This window comes from Zalophus californianus, chromosome 5 (assembly GCF_009762305.2).
Source record: "Zalophus californianus isolate mZalCal1 chromosome 5, mZalCal1.pri.v2, whole genome shotgun sequence".
NCBI classification, from domain to species: domain Eukaryota; kingdom Metazoa; phylum Chordata; class Mammalia; order Carnivora; family Otariidae; genus Zalophus; species Zalophus californianus.
This window is the reverse complement of record NC_045599.1, coordinates 57,828,897-57,855,405: the sequence shown is the minus strand read 5'-3', so window position 1 is coordinate 57,855,405 and position 26,509 is coordinate 57,828,897. Positions and strand designations below refer to the sequence as shown.

General features: G+C 43.0%; 2 protein-coding genes and 1 non-coding gene across 11 annotated transcripts in view; 2 read left to right on the top strand and 1 right to left on the bottom strand.

Annotated features, from left to right (window-relative positions):
- Nucleotides 1–5,135: 5,135 nt before the first annotated feature.
- Nucleotides 5,136–18,075, top strand: ZBED3 (zinc finger BED-type containing 3). 9 transcript variants are annotated; one of them, XM_027604817.2, is made up of 5 exons: nt 5,275–5,386; nt 6,640–6,690; nt 7,388–7,450; nt 12,916–13,052; nt 13,703–18,075. In XM_027604817.2, the coding sequence occupies exon 5, from the start codon at nt 13,717–13,719 to the stop codon at nt 14,452–14,454; it is 738 nt and encodes a 245-aa protein (XP_027460618.1). In that variant the 5' UTR covers nt 5,275–5,386; nt 6,640–6,690; nt 7,388–7,450; nt 12,916–13,052; nt 13,703–13,716; the 3' UTR covers nt 14,455–18,075. The 9 variants fall into 9 exon arrangements, with proteins under 9 accessions (XP_027460609.1, XP_027460614.1, XP_027460610.1 ...); XM_027604810.2 differs by lacking the exon at nt 6,640–6,690 and adding an exon at nt 11,324–11,481 and having other exon boundaries at nt 5,288–5,386; XM_027604813.2 differs by lacking the exons at nt 5,275–5,386; nt 6,640–6,690; nt 7,388–7,450 and adding exons at nt 5,166–5,257; nt 11,324–11,401.
- Nucleotides 9,651–26,509, bottom strand: part of AGGF1 (angiogenic factor with G-patch and FHA domains 1) — a 54,732-nt gene continuing 37,873 nt past the window's right edge. Inside the window, exon 15 of the mRNA XM_027604806.2 lies at nt 9,651–9,668. The gene's annotated coding sequence lies outside the window, so the exon portion shown is untranslated. The remainder of the gene's footprint in view (nt 9,669–26,509) is intronic.
- LOC113930090 lies at nt 11,083–11,220 on the top strand. Its single transcript, XR_003522457.1, has one exon. It is a non-coding gene; the product is annotated as a small nucleolar RNA SNORA47 (small nucleolar RNA).

Sequence of the window (26,509 nt, the reverse complement as noted above, 5' to 3'; positions counted from 1 at the left end):
AAGATGAGGAACAGATGAAAGAGGAAATGTTGGTTTATTCAGTAGCTTTGGCTGATCCTATAAAATATATACACCTAGAAGCAGCTAGCCTGATACACCATTAGAACAGTCTATTAAACTGTCAGCTAAGGTGTCATTTGGGGAACGATATCCTGTAAGGATAGGGCACTGGCCTCTAGGGTAAACTGTATACATTAAATCAATGATACATGGGTCTGTGTCCCCAATAACTAGAATACATGGATTCTGAACACTATATAAGGTTCCAAGCACCGCAAAACCTGGATCCATGTTGTATCTATTAATATGGGTATTATAAGTAGCTAGGTCAAATGAAATCTTGCCACTTGCAACAACGTGGATGGAGCTAGAGTGCTAAATGAAGTAAGTCAGTCAGAGAAAGACAAATACCACGTGATTTCACTCCTACGTGGAATTTAAGAAACAAAACAAATGAACAAAGAAAAAAAGAGACAAACCAAAAATAGACATCTTAACTATAGAAAACAAACTGCTGGGTACCAGAGGGGAGGTGGGTGTGGGGACGGGGGAAATGGGGGAGGGGGATAAAAAGTACACTTATCAAGATGAGCACTGAGTAATGTATAGAATTGTTGAATCAGTATACTGTACACCTGAAGCTAATGTAACACTGTATGTTAACTATACAGGAATTAAGTAAGTAAATAAATAATTTTTTAAAGGTCGCTAGATCATACCCTTCTCCCAATCCTCAGTTCTTCAAACTACGTTCCACTTTTCTCTAGGTAGGCTAAGCTGTAGGCAGCGGCTAACCACTTCTCCCACTGCCCCCGCCCCCCCACCGCGAGTAATTCTGAGAACACTTTTCCAGCCAATCTTCCCCATCCCATTGCCCATTCCTGCAACTCTGTTCCCCAAGTTCCAGGTCTGATTTTTCTCCGCAAACTTTTCTTCCTCCCTCACTTCCTCTCCTGTCTTCCTTCCTTTCTGCCCTCTTTCCTTCAAATTCTGCCAAGAGGCATACAACTAAGAAAAAAGCTAAGTAATCCAGGGAAACAGGACAAAAGGAAAATAAAAGATTAGCACAAAGAAAGTTGACCATATGGAACTGGTAGGTCAGTGTTACAAGTTGAATTGTGTACCCTGCCTGCAAAAAAGGGTGTTGACATCCTAACCCCAGGTACCTGTGAATGTGGCCTTATTTGGAAATAGGATGTTCGCAAAGGTAATCAAATTAAGACAAGGTCATTAGGGTGGGGTTTAATCCAATATGACTGGTGCCTTTATTTTTTTAAAGATTTTATTTATTTGAGAGAGAAAGAGTGCACTCTCCCCTACAAGCACGGGAGAGAGCAGGGGTGGGGGGGAGGGGCAGAGGGAGAGGGAAAAGCAGACTCTCCGCTGAGCACCGAGCCCGACATGGGCTTGATCCCAGGATCCTAGGATCATGACCTGAGCCAAAGGCAGACACTTAACCAACTGAGCCACTTAGCCACCCCTATTTTTTCTTTTATTTTTTTAAGATTTTAAGTAATCTCTACACCCAATGTGGGGCTCGAACCCACAACCCCGAGATCAAGAGTCACATGCTCCACCAACTGAGCCAGCCAGTCTCCCCCAACATGACCCGTGTCTTTATAAGAAGAGGGAAACTCAGACACAGACACACAAGGAGAAGGGCATGTGACAACAAAGGTAAGAGACTGGAGTGATACAGCTGGAAACCAAGGATGGCTGGCCACCACCAGAAGCTAGGAATAGGCAAGGAAGGATTTTTCCCTACAGGTTTTAGATAGACTATGGCCCTGCTGACACCTTGATTTTGGATTTATAACCTTCAGAACTGTGAGAGAATAAATTCCTGTTGTTTAAGCCACTTAGTTTGTGGTAATTTGTTACAGGAGCACTAGAAAACTAATAGAGTAGGCATCCCATATATCTGACTCTTAGTCTCTTCCTAGCAGCTGAAGCAAGGAAACAGTCTGTTACATGATCCACAGGGCCCACAGGATTAAAAAGGTCCTTATTTGTTCAGGGGATACAGAGCTTTTCATGACACTGAGAGTTCAGAGAAGGGTCTCCACTGGGTCCTAGAGAAAAAAACTTTGGGAATCAATTCACGACTATAGTTGATGACATCATGACACTTGCTCCAATAATAAATTTTATGCAGCTATTTCCTACAAGGTGCACATCCAGGAATCAGAAATGAAGAAGGAGACATTATTACCAACTTTATAGAAATAAAAAGGACTATAAAGGAATACTAGGTACAACTGTATACCAACACATTAGATAACTTGAATGAAATGGACAAATTCCTAGAAAGATACAAACTACCAAAACTGACTCAAGAAGAAAGAGATGATCTGAGTAGACCTAAAAAATGAAAAGATTGAATTAGTAATCAAAAAACTATTCATAAAGCCCAGGCCCAGATGGCTTCACTGTGGAATTCTACCACTTATTTTTTTTTAAAGATTTTTTATTTAGTTTATTTGAGAGAGACAGAGAGAGAGAGAGAGAGCAGGCGAGCACAAGGGGGGTGAGGGGCAGAGGGAGAAGCAGACTCCCCACTGAGCAGGGAGTCCAACACGGGGCTCGATCCCAGGACCCTGAAATCACGACCTGAGCCGAAGGCAGACACTTAACCGACTGAATCACCCAGGTGCCCCTCTATCAAACATTTAAAAAAGAATACCAATTCTTCACAAACTCTTCCCGAAAAAAGAAGAGGAAGGAATACTTTTCAACTCATTTTATAAGGCCAGTATTACTCTGACACCAAAACCAGACAAAAACGTCACAAGGAAGCTACAGACCAAATGCACATATAGAACGTACCAAAAGAGTATGTTCCAAGTACACAGCTCTATAATTTTATGTCTTTGAGGTAATCTCCATAAACAGTTTTCTCATGATGGGTTTTTGGTAAGGTCAGACAGCAGATTTCAAGGCTATAATCTTTGGGAAACATTTGGGGGGTAAATGTTCTGTGTTACCAATGAAATGCAGGTCTTTATGCTTTGCCAACTTCTAGAGCAGGGGATAGAAATGAGGTCTTCTGATGAAAACGAAATGTTATTTATTTATTGTTAAATGGTTGACGAAAGTTAGGGGAACTGCCACTACCAAAGCAAGAACTAAAGAGCATTTTTCTTGCTGAAACTTGAACAAAGAATGTGAGACAAAGAAGAGTTATTAGATATTTGAAATATTTTATAATTTATTTAAAATTTAATTTAAAACTACAAGAAAGGGATTTTAGCTTATAAGAAAGTTTAAGCATTGACTCAAACACAGAAAAGACAGGCTCCATTTCCCTGGACTTCAAAAATAAATCCAAAACACATCTTGCTCGGATAACAAACATGTAATTCCAGGAGTCCAAATCCTACACTTTTTCAAGTCTTGCTTAAATGTTGCCAGTTTAAAAAAAAATGTAGCTGTTTTCAAATTAGTGTGGCACTTGAAAGTTTCCTTTTACATCATTTTCCATTTTCTTCTTAGAGTTGCATTTATCTTACTATCTTACTGAACGATCTCTAGAATCTCCAGACTCCTACTCAGGTTTAGAATAGTGCTTTGCTCATAACCAGCACTTACTAAAAACTGTTCCATGAACTAATGAAAATACCATGTATCTCATTACATGGTCAGTCTAAAGCCAAACGGATTTTTAAAGTATTCAAAGCAATAAAGCCTCCTGTATAAAGGATTGCCAGATAAAATAATCTTTAAAAATCTGTTTTTGGATTAAGCCACAAATAAGAGATAACTTAACCAAATTCATTTATACTAGTTACTGTTCTTTTTTTTTAAAGATTTTATTTATTTATTTGAGAGATAGAGAGCACGAGAAGGAAGAAGGTCAGAGGGAGAAGCAGACTCCCTGCTGAGCAGGGAGCCCGACGCGGGACTCGATCCCAGGACTCCAGGATCATGACCTGAGCCAAGGGCAGTCGCTCAACCAACTGAGCCACCCAGGCACCCACTAGTTACTGCTCTTTTAATTGATGTCCACAGCAGTAAGTGTCCTTCTCAGAAGAAAAATGTCAACCTAATAGTTTACCTTCACATTGCAAAATTATCCCTTTTAAGATACCCAAGCAGTTTCTTCTGAAACCATTCTTGGAATGGTAGGGAGAAACTCCATTAATGGACTTTGACACTTCGACATTCTTCTAATTTATAGAAAAAATGAGGTTAAAAAAAAATTATTTGAACCAAAGAATGTAAAGTGGATTATAATACTGTAATCAGTAATTCCCTGTCCTCCTTTTAAAAGGATTATATAATCTCTGCCCATTGTTATATGACTTGCAAGGTTTCTTTCTTTTTTTGAGCGTACACTTTCTGGCCCCATTGACAGCAAGCTTTACCATATGACTTGCTTTGGCCAATAAAATGTGAACAGAATTGGGGTGCTCAGAATGTGAGCTGTTTTAAGAGCAGCAATGTGCAGGTGGTGTATAAGAGCTGATTGTAACATTTCCAGAAATTTGGCAAGTCACTTGTTAAACTTGTTAAAAGTAGCTTGAAATCAGCCACGGTGGGAGGATTTACATCATGGAAATAAAAAACACTACAAATCAGGACTCTTCTTCCCTAAAGTTGGTTCCAGCACACGGTGAAGTGAGTGTATCCCCCCAAAAAATGTTGATCTTTCACCCTGGAGCCTGGAGTAAAGGAAACTAGTGGAATAGATGCAGCAGATGCAATTTGCTTGGGAAATGAATCTTTCTTATTGTAAATCGCCGAGTTGTAGGTGTTTTTACCTCAACATAATCCATCGAAAGCTGATATACTAGCGTTATTAAGTTCTAGAACACCAACGAGCCCTGTCCAGACCTTGGTTCGGCAGGTTTCTTTTAACAACTTGAACCATCAGATACCTTGAACCTGAAAGGATGCAAACTGCACTCAGATTCAAGACAGGAATCCAGGTCTTGGAAGGTTAATGTAAAAGTATAAAATAAAAATTACATTTTTAAAAAGCGCTAAACAACTGCAACATTTTTAAACCTTGGCAAACGAAGTCTGTCACTCGTGGACCTGGATGGCTAAGGAGTGACTCTCCAGCCCTTTCCCCCACAGGTCACATGTTACCCTCCCCCCTCTCACCCCCAAACGCATGAATTGAGCGCTGTGTCTTTAAGGGAGACGCGCGGAGGTTTCTGCACCGAACAAAATGTCTGCGAGGATCCTGGAGGGGACCCGCGATCCCAGACTTCTAGCCCGCCTCTTGCTCCTGCCGCGCTTTGGGGGTGATGGGGTGAGTGTGCGCCGCCACGCAGGCGGCCGCGCTCCCGGAGGCCTGGTCGGGTCGCGGCCCACCGGGGGCTGGGGGAGAAGTGGGGCGGCGAAGGGAACGGGGACCAGTCCCGGGCCTCGGGGGCCGCAGGTGAGCCAGCAACGCACAAACACCACTGTTCACTATTATCACAGGCTGGCTTGCGCACGGGCTGCCAGACGTGCCCTTCCTTCGCTGTGCTCAGGTTGTCCCTAGTATAAAAGACGCATGTGGCCCCGGATTCTGCCTAGAGGCACTGTTCAGCTTCTTTCAGCACCTCGTTTTTGCTCCCAGTCTCCTTTCAAAAAAGTTCTTTGAGAATATCGAAAATCATGGGCTCTCCTAAGAAAAATTGCCTTTTTGCAGTCAGACTTTTAACAGTGGCAAATGGTTGCGTGCCCTGTAGTGTGCTCTTTCTCTGAGACTTTCTTAATGTTTCTCATTTTGGAGAGGAGAAGCCAAATACAAGCCAAATCAAACAGGAATCCCTGCCCCCATCTCCATGGTGCTCAAACAAAAGAATTTTCTGATCCTCTCTGAGTACAGAGGAGCAGTTTGCTGTAACTACTGACAGTAGCCAAATGCCCGAAGCTTACCAAACAAAATTATTTTTCCTTTCTTGAAAGAAAAAAGTAACTACCATCCAAACTTCAAATTAGCCCAGACTACATGAATGTGGTGTTAAACAGAAGTTATTGTAAAAAAAAAAAAAAAAAAGCTTAATAAATTGACATAATTAGGGTAATTATTTTATGCACTTTGCATTCATGTATTATTTGTACACTCTTTTTAGCCAAAACTGGCTTGAGGCAAAGGACAATAAAAAGTATGCAACAATGTGTAAAATGGCCAAGAGCCAAAACAAGGTAATTCTCAATTAAAAATTCTTTGTGTTACCAAGGACTTCAAAGTAGGGCAGCTTTAAGTTCCTGTAATTCATATTAAAGTATGCATTTTACAAGACAAAATGGATCAACACCCTTCTTTTGAGGAACATATGTATTAAAGTCATGTAGACCTAAAATAAAGGTCCAGTTTAGGGTATAAACTTTTCATTTTAAAAAATGCATTAGTAGACTACATCTGGCTTTTTAGCTAATGGTAGCGGTATCTAAGAGTTCGGCTTAACGCATTCAGAGAACATCTCTGACTCATCATACGATTAGCTGTGGGTCCAGTACATTTTTTACAGTCCATGTGTAACATTTATCTAAATATTTTCACACTTACCCCTGTATTGCCTGAGCTAAGTATCCACACTTCACAGTTTGGAGGCATTTTTTTGCTTTTTTCACTTCATCTAAGTCTTCAGCCTCGTGATTCCAGACTAATTTTTCTGATTGTCTGGATCTGTTTATAAATAGATGAATCCATGGTAGTAAACTAATATTTCAACAGAGATGGACAAGTAACAGGTGAGTGAATTGTGGTTTCCTTGATATTTCAATTGTCAAGGCTAATTATTTATTATGTTCTGCTTTGATTAAGTTACTGGTGGGTGAAGTAAATGAGACTTTCTTAATGTTTCTCATTTTGGAGAGGAGAAGCCAAATAGGAGCCAAATGCTCAAACAGGAATCCCTGCCCCCATCTCCATGGTGCTTTTAGTGTTTCCACCCAAGTCTGTGTGGATTTCACATTAGTATGAATTTCTTACCTAAGACCCAGGCGCAAAGTCAGCTATTTGTTTACAACTCTGCCAGATTAATCCATCTGAAGTGATAAGCCTTGGCTGTGGAAGGACAAACACAGCTATATATAGTTCATTTGCTATACCCTTTTGAGAACATTGCCTTGTTCTTTGGCCTTTAGCTTGCCTAATAGTTTGTATGTGTTCAAGCATAAGTATAAAATAATAAAATTAACTTCCATGGGTATTTTATAGGATGATTCTTAATGTTACAGTCATATATGTATGTACACCCATATTTACACAAATTATTCATCCGGGTTTTGATCTCCCTTATTCTCTGTATCGGGATTTAGGGAGATGATACTGAAGAGTCTGGGTTTTAATCTGATAGATTATTAGAAGACTAGAACTTTGGAGAACTGCAAATAAAACTTCAAATGCAGTTTGAAATAATTAATGTGAATTTATTATCTTCCACAGGCTTAAACTTATCATTCCTTCAAGATAATGGATACTCAAATGAAATTCACTATGGGTTTAGAGGTGTGGTACCAACAATACTACTCTCCCCTCTTACATGAAATAACTAAAATCTACTTTTCTCTCAGCTTTTTCCCCTTCCCCGAAATTGCACTAAAACATTTCCACTATTAAATTAATTTCATGCTAGCTACTTTCATTTAGCATCAGGAATTTTTTTTTTAAATATGAGCTTGGAAGCCTAGTTATAAGACTAAAGAATTGGAACTTTATGAGAGTCAGCACTAGTGGCAATGTGTTTTTTGTGAATTTGGGGCCCTGAAGGAGGTCAGGAAGGGAAGAGATGCTGAAGCAGGAGTGTCTGCTTGAACATTTGTGTTAGGGCCCCCAAGACCCACCCTTTCCTCAGTATGGACATCGCATGATGGAATTCACCCTCATGAGTGAACAGTGCTCTGACCTTTAGCACATGTATCAGAATTATGGCTGGAAGCATCTCCCCACCAGACTGTGAGCTTCTGGAGGGGATGGATTATGTGGTTCTCTTGTTGGCATCCTGGGCAAGCAGCAAGCCCTTGTCTGACCTCAGATGAGCAGGTGCACAATGAACAATTTGAATGAGAGTGGATGGAGTGAATGGATTGTAAGCAAAATAATCACATTCACTGGCACCTTTCTGGTAATTTAAAAACTGTTTAAGAAAAAATTAAGGGAGCTCTTATTTTTCATTTTCTTCATGTTAGCTAACTATGTAGTTAATAGGTGTGCGTTTTACTTGGTAAGGAAGTAATACATATTGCAGGGCTCCAGGTAACCAGACCTCCCCATTATTTTCTACCTGAGAGAGGAGTGACCTATTGTGCATGAAAGTCAATTTACGAAATGAAAATAAATTTGGTTGGGGAGGGAAGGTGGATCTGTGATTCTTTTTTGCTTTTTATATTCAAAAATCCTCAAGAGAATTTCTCCAACTTAAACTGTCTACTCTATTGAATAACAATGTCAAAGAGAGAAATAACACTGCCTTCAGCCACTAAGATCTTAATGTGGGTGTGTCTGAGCAGTAAATACTGGTAGCTTCTTTTTGTTCATGCCCTGAAGTTAAATAGCACTGGAGAATCCAAAAGCATTATTTGATTTCAGCCACAGGTTTAGAGGCAGATAATCTTATCATTTTCCTTGACAGATGAGATTGGGATTTAGTGAGCTGGGTCTAAGAAAAGTAGAGTCAGGTTCATTGCATTGAAGGCAGCATCCCCTGAGTGCCTGCCTGTGCCAGGGAGATGGGGCAGGTGGGCACTCCTCCCATGGCACCTCTATCTCTTACGCATACAGAATCTCCTTCTGTTCAAGCAGGGCCAGCAAACCTCCTGACACCGAGCAACCTCACACCCTGAGGTCCCTCCAGGGCCAGATGGCGGCCCTATGCCTTACAGGACTGTCCTCTCCAGTCTCCATCGTTCAGGCTGCCTGGCCCAACATGAATTCAGTGGCCTGAGGATTGTTTTAGAAAATAACTTTGTATTTACATTGTTTTTTTTTAAGATTTTTATTTATTCATGAGAGACAGAGGGGGAGAGAGAGAGAGAGAGAGAGAGAAGCAGAGGGAGAAGCAAGCTCCCAAGGAGCAGGGAGCCCGATGCAGGACTCGATCCCAGGACCCTGGGATCATGACCCGAGCCGAAGGCAGACGCTTAACCGCCTGAGCCACCCAGGCGCCCTTTTTGGGGGAGCTACTCTATGAAGGCGTATACACAGATTGTGTCTTTCCATAATGTCAGCTTTATTGAATCATAAAGCAAGGTTAACATAATGGTAAAAGCAGTTTCAGAATTCCAAACTCAATGACATTTCACTGTGCATTTAACTTGGCTTCATAGACAACACACGAAATATAAAAGTCACATAAGAAACAAGATAAAATAGGGTAAGTTAATGAACCCAATGCAAAGTCAGTCTACAAGCACACAGCTGAGATGAAGTCTCAACCGGTGTGGGTCCACTCAGTGCTTCCTGCTTAGTATGTTCAAGCAGGAGAGGATCTCTATTATGTTCAAAGATCAATTGGGCAGGACCTTCGGTGGCAGTTGCCTTTCTGATGCGGTCAGATGTGGAAGGGTCAGTGTCTGGAGAATATGACAGTTTGCTGCGAAAATCTTTCCTTTTTTAAAGGAGTTTGATCAGTCTAGCCCTTCCAGACTTTGGATTCTACCGATCATCAGTTCTCGGCTCATCCAGGCTTTCTTGGCTTTGCTGGTCATCACTTCTGGGTGCCAACAGGCTGTGAAGAGTTTTAGTGATATTTATTCTCAGCTCATCACCCTTGTCTGCTTTCCTCATTCATGACATCACTGCTTGACATGAGTGACTCCATCTCGCTCTCCACCTTATGTGTAGATCCTGCCATATACATAGTCTACCTAAATGTATCCACAAATGTGCATGCTTGCTTTCTTTTTTTTCTAAGATTTTATTTATTTATTTGACAGAGACACAGCGAGAGAGGGAACACAAGCAGGGGGAGTGGGGGAGGGAGAAGCAGGCTTCCCGCCGAGCAGGGAGCCCCATGTGGGGCTCGATCCCAGGACCCTGGGACCATAACCTGAGCCGAAGGCAGACGCTTAACGACTGAGCCACCCAGGCGCCCCAAATGTGCATGCTTTCTTAGGACCTTTTTACTCTTCCTTTTGTGTTTGCCTCTTCCCTTTCTCTTTTCACACCAGCTGCCACTCCTCAACCGACAGTGTATCTTCCTCATTTTTCTTCATATATATATATATATATATACATATATATATATATAAAATCTTTATATATCCTACACAGATCTGTGTATTATTTAAGAATAATGACATCATATTATACATATTTTTCTGCATTTGGCTTTTCTCCCTGAAGAGTTCCTTCAGAAATCCCTTTAGGTCTTCTAGCAGAGCTCCAATCCGTACTTTTTAATGGCTGCACAATATTCCCAGGTGTGAACACACATCATTTACCCAGCCATTCTCCAGCTGACAGGCATTCCCGTGTTCCCAGTTTTTTGCCATTCCAGATAATACTGTAATAAACATCCTAATACATACTACTTTATGTATTAGTACTTTTAGTTCTACAGAATAGATTCCAAAGAAGGGGATCCCCGATTTTATCTATTTTTAATTAACAGAAATTGCCAGACTGCTGTCCTAAAAGCCTCCACATCTCCACTAGTAATGCATAAACATACCCTTTCCTTTGCTTCCCTTCTAGCTTTGGCTGACAGACCTCTTCGTTTTTCTTAGTGTGATGGATCTAAAATGAGACCTTACTGTTACTTTAATAGCACTTCCCTGAATATAAGTGATGTGAATCTTTTCACAAATTTCTTGGCCATCTGATTTTGTTCTTAGGTCATTTGCCTACTCGTATTTCTTGTCCATTTTTTTTTATTGGGTTGTTCGTCTTTTTCTTGTCAGTTTGTAAGAGCTCTTTGTGTATTAGGGTTGTGGCTGAAGTTGCTGAGGCCTCTCTCCCAAGCCAAGATAGCTGACTAGGAGGCTTCTCTTCCTCTGTACTGTAGGGATAGTTGAAACAAGCCCAGGGGCTGTTTAGCAGAACTAGGAAGGCTATGATGACCTATGGCCACAGAGTGCTGGTCACTGTTTAGATGCTTAGTCTGAACAGAAGACTGTATTGAGCCAGGATGTAGCTGTGTGCGGAGGACTGAGAAGGTGAAGCAGTTCAGTCCTGTGCTGCCTTCCACCGGTTAAGACCTCCGAGAGTGAAGGCCTGCCAAGACAGAGGATGTCCCTCTGCCGCCCTTGGAGGGGCAGCGCTGTGCTGGCCGACATTTACGGTGCTGCGTGTCCCTGGCTCAGATGAGGCAGTCCACTAAATTTGAAGGGTTAAGACATCAAAATCAGTGCTTCTCACTCTTGTTTCCACCCTCGCTCTTAGGACAGATGGCATTCATGTATGTGGCACTCCTCTGGGCATCCCAGATTCTGAAGAAACCCAGAGACATCTTGCAGGGAGGTAAATTGCATGACAGTAATTGGTCACCCTGGCACTTTTAGGGGCACATCAGTAATGATCACTCTCAGACTCTGCCACAGGTAAGACAGTCTGCAGCTTATATACAGTTTTCAACCCCCAGCTCAAGAAAGCATTATCAGAATGCAAAGCAAGAGTCTTGCTATTATAGAAAACCTTTAAATCTCTTTCAATTTATAAAAATACAAATTCTCTCCCCCTTTTGTGTCTATCTAGTAATAAAAAAAGAACTCTGTAAAGAGAGGATTCTAATGTAGAAGAAATGAAATTCTAAAAAAAAAAAGGAAGAAAAAAAATTTTAGGTAAATTTAGGTTACCAAAAACAGTTTCTAATACTAAAATCTGGTCTGTTTACTAACCATAATGTTACATAACCATAATGTTTACTAAGCATAAAAAAAAGATTATCCTGGAAAATGGTCTGTAACTCCTCTCCTCATGCTGTGCTCCCCCTTTGGGGACCCTGGGGATTTAGTAAATCTCTTGCAGGAAATCTAGCATTTCAATTTCCAAAGACTCTTTATACTAACTGGCTTTCATGAGAAACTATACTCAAATCAATGCCTGTTGTATCACAAGATATGTAAATGGCTAATTCTTTTGTTAGAAGAGGACTGGCACTTGTCTTTTTTTGATGATTCTGGTAAGTTTGTGACCTTTTTTTAAAAATCTGAGTGCTATGTTAAACATCATGCCTGATCCTGACTAGACCAGCTTGGTGGGGGGAAAAAATGAGATTTAGAAAACTGTAAGGTATCTGTAACAAGACTCTTAGCAACTGAAATAAAAGCTTACACTAAACACGACTACTATTATAGCAACTTATTTTTCCTGTTCCCAACCGTGTCTTCGTCATTCCCAGTTACATTAAAAAAAAAAAGAGAGAGAGATTCTGGAACTTCATCATCTCCCCAGCTGCTGGTTCAAAACCTGACAGTATGAGTGCACATTGGCTATCTCACTATGTATCTTGGCCTTGATTCTCCCCTGAAATAAATTCTCAGACCTCCAAGTCTGCCACGTGTTCTCTTAGTATTTTTAAATTTTCAAAACAGATTTGTTTAGAATTACACATTTGGTCCTTTGTGAAGTTACTTCCTGAAGAATAAACTTCACCTTTTCTATCCCTCCTTGTTTGATAGGTTATTTCTGTGATAAACTGTTTTAATGGGAAAGACTTTGCAATGATAGTCACTGGGTTGTGTGTGGATCCTTTCAACCACAGACATTTGCTGGACAGAGAAGAAGCTATTACTTTTCTTTATTTCCTTCCTTAATTAAAAGCATTGACAAAGCTTTTTATCTTTTAAGTATATAGAGGGGATGAGCAATACAGAAGACTTCTTTTTGTTTTATAACTGGAGCAACTATGACAGGGTGAGGAAAAAAAAAGAACACTAGAATAACATGGTGCTAGCCAGTATTCTAGTATCTGTTTAGGGGGCTGTTTACTGAATTTCTTTTACTCACTGCCTGTCCTCTGAATTTACTCCTAGCACTGCTGATGGTTCTTTAGAACTCAGGATTCACGCTGCAGTGCTGCTACCTGAGAACTGACACTGGCTGGAAACTCTGAGGCAATGACAGGGACCCCCCAAGGCCCACAGGACATGGCCTACCAACTAAGTTAAAGGTAAAAATTTAGAAAACTGCTTTGTATATTTGTTTTCCTAAGTATGTATATTTTTAAAACATTTTAGTGGTTTTTAGTACTGCCATTTTCCTCATAAGCCCATTGTTTTTAAAGTCACAAAACAGAGACTTGTATTTTGAAAAAAATATTTCCTCACTGAAAGGTCTTTAAAAAGGCTGTTCACCACGGGCACTTACACCCCTCAAGTTTAAGAAACAAATTGTTCGTTCCCAAGGCTTTCCCTCTGGCTCGTTTCAACCGTTTGTTACCTAACACTGAGAGCAGCAAACCAAAGGAAGCTCTTACTCTGAGAAGAGGAACCTTTTTAAAAGAGAGCGAAGGAGACTAGTTAAAACGCACACATACAGCACTTCTTTAGCTGGTGCCTCCCATTTCTTCAGTATCAGTACCTGTGAGCTGGGGACCCGTCTGATCTTGAAGAGCGTTCCTAGTTAAGGGCAGAAGGGCTGGGCAGGGCTAACATTTCCTGAGGACTAAACCGTTAATAATATGAAAAAGAAACCCAGGTACCCCCAAACGAACCGTCGGATTTTTATGTGTAACAAAAAGGCGGCCGCCTCTGGCCACCGAAGTTGTGCGCGTGTGTGTCCAGTCGAGCGGCTGTCCTTACCTTCTCCCTCGGAACGCAGGCGCGGCGGAGAGAATGCGGAGTGACGAGCTGACGGCGCCCATGGACGACACCGGCGGGCCGGACGACGCGGCGGCGCTTGGCGGCCCGTGCCCCGGCCTGGCCCCGGCCCCTCCCGGCCGCCTGGGGGCGCCATACTGCGAGGCCTGGGGCTACTTTCATCTGGCCCCCGCGCGCCCGGGCCACGCCGCGGGCCAGTGGGCCACCTGCCGGCTGTGCGGGGAGCAGGTGAGCCGCGGCCCGGGCTTCCACGCGGGCACCCCGGCGCTGTGGAGGCACCTCAAGAGCGCGCACCGGCGGGAGCTGGAGAAGAGCTCCGCCCGCCGCTCGCCGCCCGGCCCCCCCTGCCCGCCGCAGCCGCAGCAGCCGCAGCAGCCGCCGCCCGGGCCCGCCGTGGCCGCCGTGGCGGCCGTGGCCGCCGAGGGCGACTGGGCGCGCCTGCTGGAGCAGATGGGCGCGCTGGCCGTGCGCTGCAGCCTGCGTGAGCGCGAGCTGGCGCGGCGCGAGGCGGCGGTGGAGCAGGGCGAGCGCGCCCTGGAGCGGAGGCGCAGGGCCCTGCAGGAGGAGGAACGCGCGGCGGCCCAGGCGCGGCGGGAGCTGCAGGCCGAGAGGGAGGCGCTGCAGGCGCGGCTGCGGGAAGTGAGCCGCCGCGAAGGCGCCTTGGCCGCCGCCTCTGCCCCGCCGCAGACTCCGCTCAAAGAAGAGCCCGAGGGGGAGAGGGACGATTTCATAATCACCAAGGTCCTCTTGTAGGCTGTGGCCGCTTTGCGACCCCAGTCCCTCCCATGCCAGCGCTACTCCAGGTGTGGTCCGCGGACCGGCCTCACCTGGGAACTGAATCTCAGGCCCGCCGACATCTCCAAATGTGGTCCCTTGAGAAGCGCTTCGGAACAAAGCGGAACCAAAAATCACTTAACGCTCCGTGGCCCCCCCAGGGTGCCTGGGAGCACAAGCTCCGGTGGCCTCCTTTGCTGTTGGCCTTTAGGAGCTGGTTTTCTTCCAACCGCCTTTGGAATGACAGCTCGAGCAACTTGGTGAGACTAGGTCACCCGGAGTCTCGTACCCGGTGACTTTGAAAGGACAGAAACTTGTGTACCAAAGACTATCATACTACGTGTCTGTACACCAGCCAGGGCAACCCAGGGTGGAGGGGGCTTGGAAATGAGGATAAAGCGTTTTATCCAAGAAGAGTTTTACTCCTTTCCCAATGAATACGTCTTTGGTAATTGGTTTGCCCAGCACGAAGTTCTGAAAAGGGGGCCACTTAGCTTCCACAACGGCTCTTTACCCTGTCCTCTCTAGTGCCTCATTGGCGCAGTCTGGGCGAACCCCTGTGTAGTCCCCTCCCAGCTTGCAGACCGTACCAAGTGCACCCTGTCTCACCCCAGCTGTTTTCTTTCCGTTTCACGCCCAGTGTCAGATGTAGTGAGTTTCCCCACTTTCCCACCTCACACTCCCTTACTAGCAAAACATAACCTCCTCCCTCGTTAGGAAGGGAACTTTGGTTTCCCACATCTCCACAATCCTCGCTTCCGGGCCACAGTAGAAGGAAGGCATCCCTCCCATCTGAGGCCACCTCTGCCTCTTTTTCTGTTCCCATCCATTCCTCTTCCACCGTTACTGGACCTTTGCTCCATTACTGTTTCTCCTTTCTTCTGACTTAATTCCCTCCCTTCCCCAGACTACTCTTCCTCAGCAACACCCAGTCTGCCCTTGTACTAAAAAGAAAGACTTGCCCAGCCTGGCTGCCCCCACTGAACACTAACCAAGGGGGGCCGTTATCCCTGTTGCCTGTACTTCCTCCCATACGTGAATTCTTCACTAGTGGTCAGCTTCCCATCCTACCCTGGACCCCTAAGAGCTGAATATGATGATTTATTTTCAGCCTTCATCCTGCTAGTACAATGAACACCCACATACACCCTCCACCTAGACTGAGCAATTGTTAATATTCTGCCTTATTTACTTTTTTGGCCCTCTGCCCCAAACATGCATCGCATTTCATCCAGAAGTATTTCACCATATATATCTCCTAATAGCCTCTAAAATAGTCCTTAATCAAAATTCCCCAATTGTCTCAGAAATGTCTTATCTTTTCTAAAACAAACCAGGGTCCAATCAAAGTTCATTCATTACTTTTTGATTATAACTTTGTCTCTTTTAGTCTAGAACAGCTCCCTTGTTATTTTTTTTTCCATGACATTTTTGAGAGTCCCAGTCATCTGCCTTATAGAATGTCCTTTATTCTGGGTTTGTCTGATTGTTTGCTTAAGCCAGTTTATGCGCTCATTCTTGGCTCATCTACCTCTGTGCCAGTGACTCTTGGCTAACTCCAGCCTCGAGTGTTCTTCCCAGTTCAGTGCTTCATGTCCAACCCCCTGCTGCATGTCTCCCCCTCTGCTTGTATATCCTGCCACTGCTGAGGAAAGGGCAAATCCCACATTCCCACCCCTTACCCAAGAACTAACATTTACTGGGCTCTTAAAATGTACAGGTACATACTGCACACTGCATGCATTATGTCACTTTATTCTCATAGCAGCTCCCTGAGGAGATATTAATACTATGCCCATTTACAGCTAAGGAAACTGAGATACAGAGGCGTTAAGTAGCTTCTACAAGATCACAGCTGGTAAGTAGCATTGAGATCCAAATCCAGTCTCTACCTCCAGATGCGCTGTTCCTAGCTGCTGTACTGTCTCCCTTGCTAGTCACTGAGCTGATACCAAGTTTCCTCCCTCTCATTCCAGGTAATATGTCGGTGACATTAACATGCACTGAGCATTTGCCATGTGCCAGAGCTGTGCTGAGCTTACAAGAATAACTGCCTACCATGCAGCAACCCTATGACATATGCCCATTTTGCAGAGGAAGAGACAGGCTCGGGGAGCTAAGTAATGTTGAGGCAGAGTGGGATTTGAACTCATGTCACTGAATCCTAGGTTCCTATTTCCACAAAGTGCCACACCTGTCTTCCTTCTCATGCCACCTGTCAACCTCAGGCCTCATTTATCATTCATCTAGGGTTCCTCTTCCCATCCTTGTCTTCCCCAACTGTCCCCTTCCTTACACTCAACTTGACCAAAGGAACTGTTCTAAGCCAACACTGATTATATCACAGTTCCTGCTCAAAGGCCCCCCAAGATCACCCATCATCAATAAGCTTCGATTTTGTAGCCTGACATCCAAGTGCCCCCACCCTGCTGCCAGTCTTACCTGCCCCTCCCCTACCTATGCTATATGCTCCAGCCCCGCTGGACTCCTTGTTCCTCCCGACATGTCCTCATTTTGGCTCCTCCATGCCTGTTTGCCTTCCCTCTACTTAAAAGGCCCCTTCAATCTCTGAGTATGAAGAATTCCACCCATTTTCAAAGACCAAGCTCAAATTCAACTGCTTGCATGAAGTCTTCCTTCATTACTCCTTATTTAGAGATGATTTTTTACTTCTCTGGACTCCTTAGCATTTTATAATCTCGTAACACCTCGAACAGGCCATCTGGCATATGGCTCTATGGGTTCTTGCCTTCCCTCTCCTGCCAGACCTGAGCCCTTGGGTTAGCCTCCTATTCCCACAGTGCTTTGTATATAACAGCTGCCCAATAAATAAATTTGAAGCATTGAACTCAGTGTTTTGAAGGTTTTACAAGTTAGTTTTCCCACAGTTACTAATATAATTATTCATTTATCTTTAATTCTGAATAGAATTCATAGCAGAAAAAAAAAGCCTAGAAAGAAATAGCAGTAATAATTTAAGCTGTTTAGTCAATAAAGATTTAGTAAGTATGCATTATTGCGCTGTTTGGTTTGAATCCAAATTAGTGTATCACTACTAGTATGTCATTATCAGGAATGTTTTTCTTAAAATGTTTTTCATTACACAAGTAACACAAATGCAATGCCCCAATCTAGGAAGAAATCAGAACATCCCTCAAATTCCTGTCATCAATAAAACTTCTACAAACATTTTAATGTATTTTATTCTTTTGTCTTTCACAATCTTCACATTATCCTAAAAATAGTATGTTATTTCTGTAAGTACTGAAATATAACTTCTTCATGTGGATGTGTAACTTGGGCTATAAGAGGAATTTGAACTTTTTAGAAGAAATCTTCTGCAAATGTTACTCTTCTATTTCACCAACTGTTGGAACTATTAATACCAGCAAAGACTGACTTTTAGAATCACAATTGCTTCCTCAAGAAAGGTAAATACTGGGAGCACCAACAGCCTGTTCAGGGGCCTGACTAGTAACTTACTGCTGGCTGTGGGAGTTAAGCAAAGAGATTTTACTTTCTGCTTTATATACTTCTGTACTGTTGTACTTTTTTATACCAAGCATGAATTACTTTTATAATCAAAAATAAAATTTACATTTCTCAAATGAGAACTGACCATGAGCATTCCACTTTTCTTAGGTAAAATAAACAAAACCCAACACAAGGACTAATGTAATCCCCACTTTTAGAAAAGCCTAGAGAGAAATGCAGCCCTTGTCCAATCTAACACTATCATTTGACAGAAGAGAAAAATGAGCCCCAGAGTGGCTTGCCCACTATCAGGAGACAGTGGCTATGGTGGTTCACCTGACTCCAACCTCAACAGATATTGTGCCTCTTTGGCCTTAAGGACTTCTGCTGGCTCATCTGTCAAAGCCCAAGGGCTGTCAGGACCAATAAGCCAAGCTGGCCTCCAGAGGACGTAGAGATGGGTTATGGGGACTGCACTGGTTTCTCTGCCTGTGACCCAGTCGACTCACAGAGAGCTGTCATTGCTGATGGGTGACAGTGACACACCTCGCCTAGGTAAGCAGGGCTTCTCTGACTTCTGTGACTGGCTTACTAATAGCACCACTCCCATGCTGCCTTTGAGAGCAAGCACACAGTGGGAGGTGGATGGCTGGAATGGGGATGCAGAATGCCCTGAACCCAACTGCTGAACTCCTGCCATGATGTAAAGTGATCAGTCACTTCTTTAAGTTTAAATTTGGCAGAGAAGAGGGGGAAGCAAAGCAGGGCATTGACAACCAAAGTTGAAACGGCTAGAGCCCTTTATACACCTAAGTTGTCATCCATGGAGCTGGAGAGGTTAGAACTGGTTTGGGCTGACTTTCTATTTTAAATAGCTGTCCATGTCTTTAACATCTTAGAAGGGATTCATAAAGACTGGGTTTTTGTTCTGCTGCCACTCAATAGGGAATTCTATTTCTAAAGGTTTGAACTTCTTACCTTTCCACAACCTAAATCTGCTTGTCTGCAAAATGGATGAGGTGATCACTAAGGTCCTCTTTGGCTCCAACATGGTATGATTACATGAAATACAGTTTAACATCAAATGACCTTTGAGTCAATGAGTTGTTTGGTTTAATTGGATTTTCTTGGTCACTGCAAATTTAGAAGTAAATGTTGACAGTGACATGCTTACTTTCAAAAATACCAGGAGAGTATCAAAGTTCTTCCATAGTAGTGAAGTGCTAACTCTATCATTCACTCCCTAGAACTGAAGATGTGTGCAGCAGTTATGAGTATGCTCTCTTGTACCCACTCTTTTGTCCTCATGACGCCCTGCAGGCAGGGCAAGTATAATTTTCCATATTTTACAAATGAGGCCATACACTTGAACAAGGTGAAGTGACCTGCTGAAAGACAACAGCAGATTGGAGGCTGGAACTCAATCCATGGATCCCGGTCATACCTGGGGCCAAAAAGTTGCACTTCCTCCCAGGCCTCCCTTCCTGTCCACCTCTTCACCAATGCTATCCTGGCTGGAGTGCCTACTGATGGGCATCATCAATTTGGGTTGATGTTGGCTGCTCTCCACCACAAGCTCTGGTGTTGGGTTAGGTAAGCCAGACCTTAAGGAAGTGAGGTTGGCCATTGTATTAGTTTGCTATTGCAGATGTAACAAATTACCACAAACCCAGTCGCTAAAAACAACACAAGTTTATTATCTTACAATTCTGCAGGTCAGAAGTCTGAAATTGAACTCAGTGTCAGCAAAGCTATGTTCCCTTCTAGAGGCTCTAGGAGATGTTTTTTTTGCCTTTTCCTGCTTCTAGAGGCTGCCCACATTCCTGGGCTTGTGGCCCCTTCTGTCAAGGTCAGCAAAGGCCATTCTTTCTCACATTGCATCACTCTGCTACCCTCATCCACATTAAATGGACCCTTCTTATTTTATGGTCAGTTGGTTAGCAACCTAATTCTATCTGCAACTTTAATTCTTCCCTGCCAGGTAACATATCGGTGGTTTCCAGGGATTAGGACATAGACATTTGCTGGGGGGCAAGGGTGGGGGATCTATTATCTGCTTACCACATAGCATTATCCTGCCTGGCTTAGGTTTGGAGGTATGTGAGAAAGGCAAAGTGCTTGATAGGGAGCCCCTATTCCCCAGAAATCAATACTTTAATGGGGGTCCTAATCTCCCCCACCCCTCCTTATAAATCTGCGTAGCGCAGGGAGTGCTCACAGACTTTTCTGAGACAGATCCCTGCAAGGTGGGTGTGAAGGATGCCTCTGGGGGAAAATCAGAGGCCTCCACAGTGTAGAGAACTAAACATTTAAATACCTGTGTACTAACAAGGATCTGATTGACTAGGAAGGTCAGGTGGTGATGTCTGAGTTGTCAAAACTTTGGAGTCAGATATGAATTAAAATTTAAGCTTTGCCCCAAAACGAGAATACTCAAATACTACGATTAATAAACATGTTGAAATATTTTTTAAAAAAATCTAAGCTTCCAAACATGTATGTTACATGTCACCTTGGCAACCACCTTAACCTCTCTGAAACCCAGTTTCCTCATCAGTAAAATGGGGATAATATATACCTTACAGGGTTGTTACAATGATTAAGATATTTGGGTAAATTCTGACATATAGTTTAAACTCAGTAACTATGACTTCTTTCTTTTTCTCTTACTTATCTGAATGGAAGCTCAAAATCAAGCCAAAGGATCTCAGAAAGAGCAAGTTCCCTGGGATGAATGCTGAGAGCAGCTGCTCACAAGCCACATAGGTTTGCCAAGTCATTTTCCTTCATGATAAGATACCTGAGTTCTCAAATGAGCTAATCCAGTCAAAACTTGTTATGACTTGTGACTATAAGGTAGTTTGACCAAAATTACAAGTCAATATATCACAACCTATCCATCTAAGTACTTTTCCCTTCAAGTAGTTACCTTGAAAGACTAGTTATTCCAAAAATGCTTCTATGCTTAGAACGTCTCTGGAACTCCTCTTCCAGAGTAACTCTCAGAGTCTTAAAAACCTCCTTCTTAAAAAGCATCCTTTAGTTGGCAAATACTCATATTTCCAGGAAAATTTTGATTTTTGAAAAGAGCTGCCAGTTATTCAGAGCCCAGTCTGGTAAATATGGTAGAACCAGATTAACATTTCTGGTTAATAAGGTGTGATTATAATAAAGCAAAAATTATTTTTGTGTGGCTCATAAATTGGCCTTGATAGTGTTGTATATTAAGGTTAAATAAAGGCAACATGGTCATAGTAGACATTAAAGTCCACTTTAGTGGGTTTATGATGTGAATTAATTCAGATAGCACTGGGAGTCATTACATATTTAAATAGTATTAAATGTTTCTTTTTATGAAAATTTTAATTATGACATGCTCTGAAATCTGATTTCATAGTATTAAAATTAAGGCTTTAAAGAAAAGCATTAATGCTAATGAAAGCTTTATTATTTCAGTATATATTCTCCTGGGCCTTTGGTCAAGATAAGTAATGATCAGATGAAGGAGTTGGCAACCTTCCTGGCCTCTGCAGTCTACTAGTAACTGAAGGCTAAGTAACACACTCACATGTTTAAATACATTAAATATTTTACCAACTTCTCCCTCTCTTGCTTTTTGGACAATGAAATACCACGGCATCTGAACACAGATGAAAGCTAGCTTTTTGTTGAAGAATTTCTGAAAAGTCATTCTTACTCAAGCAGGCGGAAGTCATTTGCCTCCATTCACATTAACTTCCTCCGGGGACTTTCTGATTTACATGTTCTCCATTAACTCCAATTTTTTTTTTTTTAAGATTTTATTTATTTATTTGTCAGAGACACAGCGAGAGAGGGAACGCAGCAGGGGGAGTGGGAGAGGGAGAAGCAGGCTTCCTACAGAGCAGGGAGCCCGATGTGGGGCTCGATCCCAGGACCCTGGGATCATGACCTGAGCCGAAGGCAGACACTTAACGACTGAGCCACCCAGGCGCCCCATCATCAACTCCAATTTCCAATGACCTGATTCATGTTGCTTTTCCTTTCTTTCTTTCTTCTTCTTTTTTTTTTTTTTTTTGGTACTTCAGTGATCTGTTGTTCAGACTCAGACCCCAAAAACCCAGTGTTTGAGCTGGCAGAGTCACTACTGTGCACAGGTAACTAGAGGAGATACATAATTGAATGACGGGCTGCAGGCTCAGTAAGGTTTTACTCTTGACTATACATCCGAAAACCAGACTAAACATTTTCTGAAGGTAGAGTTTCTAAGACTGCCCTAAAAAGGTCTGGTTTAGGGGCAGACCTGAAAACATTTGAAAAACAAACTGCTCCTTCCCCCTCCACCCCAAGAGCTTTGGCTTTTGGCAAAAACTTTGAAATGAACAGAAACTGCTTTGGATTAATACTCTGGACTATCAAGGCCTTCATGTGACTACTTGGCCTTTACATTCTACAAATACTATCTAAAAATACATATAAGATGACAGGGAGTCTTGTCCCATTTATCACTGTATCCTGAGTGCCTAGCATAGTGCCCGGACTTCAAGTTCCTCAAGGCTATCTGCTGAATGAATGCATGCTGTTCGAAGATTTTACCATCTGAAATCTAGTCCCTTTTGCAGTTCTCCCTATAGTTCTCCTGCTCCTACAGTGTACTAAGAGCCAGGGTGGGCCTGCTGGATGTCCCTATCACCTTCTCCAGATGGCTTCATTTCATGCAGAATCCACCCCTTCTTTGAGGAGGACCTCAAAGGGTAACCTAACAAGACCCTTCTACCCTTTCTCACTATCATCTACTAGTCTCCTGCTCATTCTGCAGTACTTGTTTAAGTGTACCTCCTATCATCACCTGAAGGAATGAAGATGACACATCCACTTACTCACCCCACCCTTCACCTTTCCTCTGACTTCAATAACCACCATACCCACTCCAGGCTGCTTCTCCTACAACTGTGACCTTGCTATTGGTAGCATGGCATAATAACACTAATAACTGCTAATATTTGAGGGCTTATTATGCACCGGACACTGTTCAGTACCACATAGGCCTTATCTCATTTAAACTTCCCAGTAGGGGCGCCTGGGTGGCTCAGTCGTTTAGTGTCTGCCTTTGGCTCAGGTCATGATCCCAGGGTCCTGGGATCGAGCCCCGCATTGGGCTCCCTGCTCCGCGGGAGGCCTGCTTCTCCCTCTCCCCCTCCCCCTGCTTCTGTTCCCGCTCTCGCTGTCTCTGTCAAATAAATAAATAAAATCCTTAAAAAAAAAAACAAAACTTCCCAATAGCTGCATGAAGACAGTAAAGTATGGAGATTTAAATAAATTTTTAAACATCGTTCAGCTCAGGAGTGGTAGAGCTATAAGGCAAATCCAAATCAGCCAGACTCCTTAGCCTGTGCTCTGTGCACTGGGATGAAAAGAATCAAGATTTAAACCCCAGCCCTGCCACTGTGCCACAGAGACTTTTTGATTTTGAGCAAAAGAAAAACCTCTCTAAACCTCAGTTTTCTAATTCATAAAATACCAGCAGGAATAAAGATAATGTATGTTAAATGCTTAGCAGAGTGTGTGACATGCCACAAATGTGTGTTCCACCCATCCGATCAACACACGCTCCTAAACATTCAGCGCTGTGACAGGTACTGAAGATACAACAGTAAGACCAAAAAGGTCCCTGCCTTCACAGGCCTGTACAGCTCCTGATGGGTGCTCAGTAAGTATTAGATAGACGGAAAAAGCCCTCCAGGAGGTCTGTTAGCCTCCACTCTGCCCCTCTTCAATCAGCCAGTTATTTTGCTATATAAAGCAATCTACTGAGAACATTTCACTGCCTAAAATCCTTCAGGAATTCCTTACTGTGGAAGAGATAAAAATCCAAATTTCTTTTTTTATTATTGTTTTTCTAAACTAGGCTCCACACCCAATGTAGGGCTTGAACTCACAATCCCGAGACCAAGAGTTATATGCTCTACCGACTGAGCCAACCAGGAGCCCCAATCCAAATTTCTGAACACAGTATTATAGCTACAGGTATGTGGTTCAGTTCCCCTCCCCACCAGCTCCTCTTTAACCAGTGAAACTCTTTATATGAAATCTATCTGGAAGCCAAATTAATGTAGACCAATTCTGGTAATAGCATGAGAACTGGAGTCACGGTTTGGCATCGTAACCCCTTCCCACCCTCATCACTCATTCACACACACACGCATGCATGCACACACACACACACACACACACACACACACACACACACTCTTACCTGCAGCTCCTCCTCTAAGGCAAAGCCATAGGTTCTGTCAAACCATTTGAATCTGGGTGTTTCTAATTGTAGGACACAACCCATCAGTGGATTATGAAATCAATTTAGTGGTTGGAATCAGTGATTTGGAAAACAAAAATAAAGAGTACATTATGTGAACTAACAGCTAAGTATTGGTATATAAAAACTGTTACAGGGGTGCCTGGGTAGCTCAGTCCGTTAAGCAACTGACTCTTGGTTTTGGCTCAGGTCATGATCTCAGGGTCCTGGGATTGAACCCCATGTCGAGCTCCACGCTGAGCGTGGATGGAGTCTCTTATCCCCCTCCCTCTGCTCCTCTTCCTACTCCCTAATAATAAATAAAATCTTTAAAAAAATAAAACCTGTTATAAATGCACATACAACACACTTATGTTCTGAGCCATGATATAAACTGTATTTCTTAACATGGATCATGGTCAAAATGGTTTGAAAGCCATTGCTTCACACCCTCTGTGTAGCCTCAGTTCCTTCCATGTTTCCTCAGTCACACAAAACCCTATCTGTATCAAGCCACTTGCAATTCCCCAAACCCACCTTGCTCTTTCACTGCTTGCCTATAAAAAAGCTATAAGCCAGTCATGGTGCTAGGCACTGGGAATACAGTTGAGAGAAAAACCAAGGTCTTGCCCACATGGCACTTAAGACTAGAGACAGACAAATGCTATACTAATCACATTAATATCTGTGACGCAAAGTAAACAATCTAAATGAAACAAATATGGATTTCCAAGAACATTTATCGAAGACAATCAGTCTGTCTAGGGGACAAGGGACGCATCCCTGAAGAGAATCAATTAGCAGAGATCTAAATGTCAGAGTTACCTAGGTAAAAGGGTACAGGAAGAGCAATGCAGACATAACAGAAGATCAGCGGCCCTAGAGTCAGAGAGGGTGTGGTATGTTTGACGAACTGAAAAAAAGGCCAGCCTGGCAGCAAGTGGGGGTGATGTAACACCGGACGGCAAAAGCTGGCGGTGGCTAGACCAGGGAGGGTGTTATGAGCCAGGAGTTTGTTTTCTGTCCTCAGAGTAATGGGAAGCTGTGCACAGGAGGATTTAAATAGGAGATGATGAAAGAGGAGCTGTGAAAACACTGTGTCTGCAGTGTGGAGGATGCACTGGAGGGAGGACAGGGTGACTGCAGGGAGACCAGCTGGGAAGTTAGTAGCACAGTCCAGGTGGGTGTTGACAGAGAACTGATTTACTATACGGGAAACTGGTGGAGGGGACGGAGGGTGAGTGTACGAAATAGAGGCTGATTCTAGCTTACTTACACAACTGGATAGATGGTGCTGCCAGCCAAGAGAACAAACTGGAAAAGACCAGGTTTGGAGAAGACTATGGATTCAGTCTTAAACATTGCATTTAAGGTGACTGAGTTGGAGATGTTTCCTAGCTAAGACAACCTGAAGTCATGGGTATATAAATGGTAAATGAAATGTGGCACACAAGAGTGAGGAAAATGCCTGGGGTTGAGCACTGAAGGCCTCTCCACTTCCAAGTGTTGTATTCCTACCTATTATAAATGTGTATGAGTACCCATAGGTAAGTGCACAATTATACCTGCTTAAAGGTCACATACAAATGGGGCGCCTGGGTGGCTCAGTCATTAAGTGTCTGCCTTCGGCTCAGGTCATGATCCCAAGGTTCTGAGATCGAGCCCCACATCGGGCTCCCTGCTTGGCGGGAAGCCTGCTTCTCCCTCTCCCACTCCTCCTGCTTGTGCTCCCTCTCTCGCTGTGTCCCTCTCTGTCAAATAAATAAATAAAATCTTAAAAAAAAAAAAAGGTCACATACAGAAATAATAAAATGTGAAAGTCTGCTCACTTCTTTGGCAATCAGTATTAACAATTTGAGGTGTACCCTTATATTTTTTAAAAAATGAGATCAGGCTATATATACCTTTCTACAATCTGCTTTTTCAAGTCAGTAATGTAGTGAGAATATTCTTTATCAGGGTATAGATAATTCTAACGTATGCATTTGAATGCTTCAAAGTATTACATGGTAGAACTGCAAACAATTTAACAACCCCACAGAATTCCCACTGATGAATAGCTGAGTTATCTGGCAGCCTGTTACCTGTCCATTCAATATCCACTGTCCCCTTTCCGCCTTATTTACTGAAATCTGATTTTGTTTCAACAGCAACATGTTCAGCCGCAGGTGATGGTTCATGATTGGCTTAAGCCAAGTGAGACCATCCTGCTGCCCACCTTTTCAACTTCTCTTGCAACTATGGGTAGTCATGTTATCAGATTCTGGTTAATGACCCTAAGGAGAA

Excerpts from the sequence above, each read along its gene's own strand:
- ZBED3 (XM_027604808.2), top strand. The coding sequence starts at position 13,717 with ATGCGGAGTGACGAGCTGACGGCGCCCATGGACGACACCGGCGGGCCG.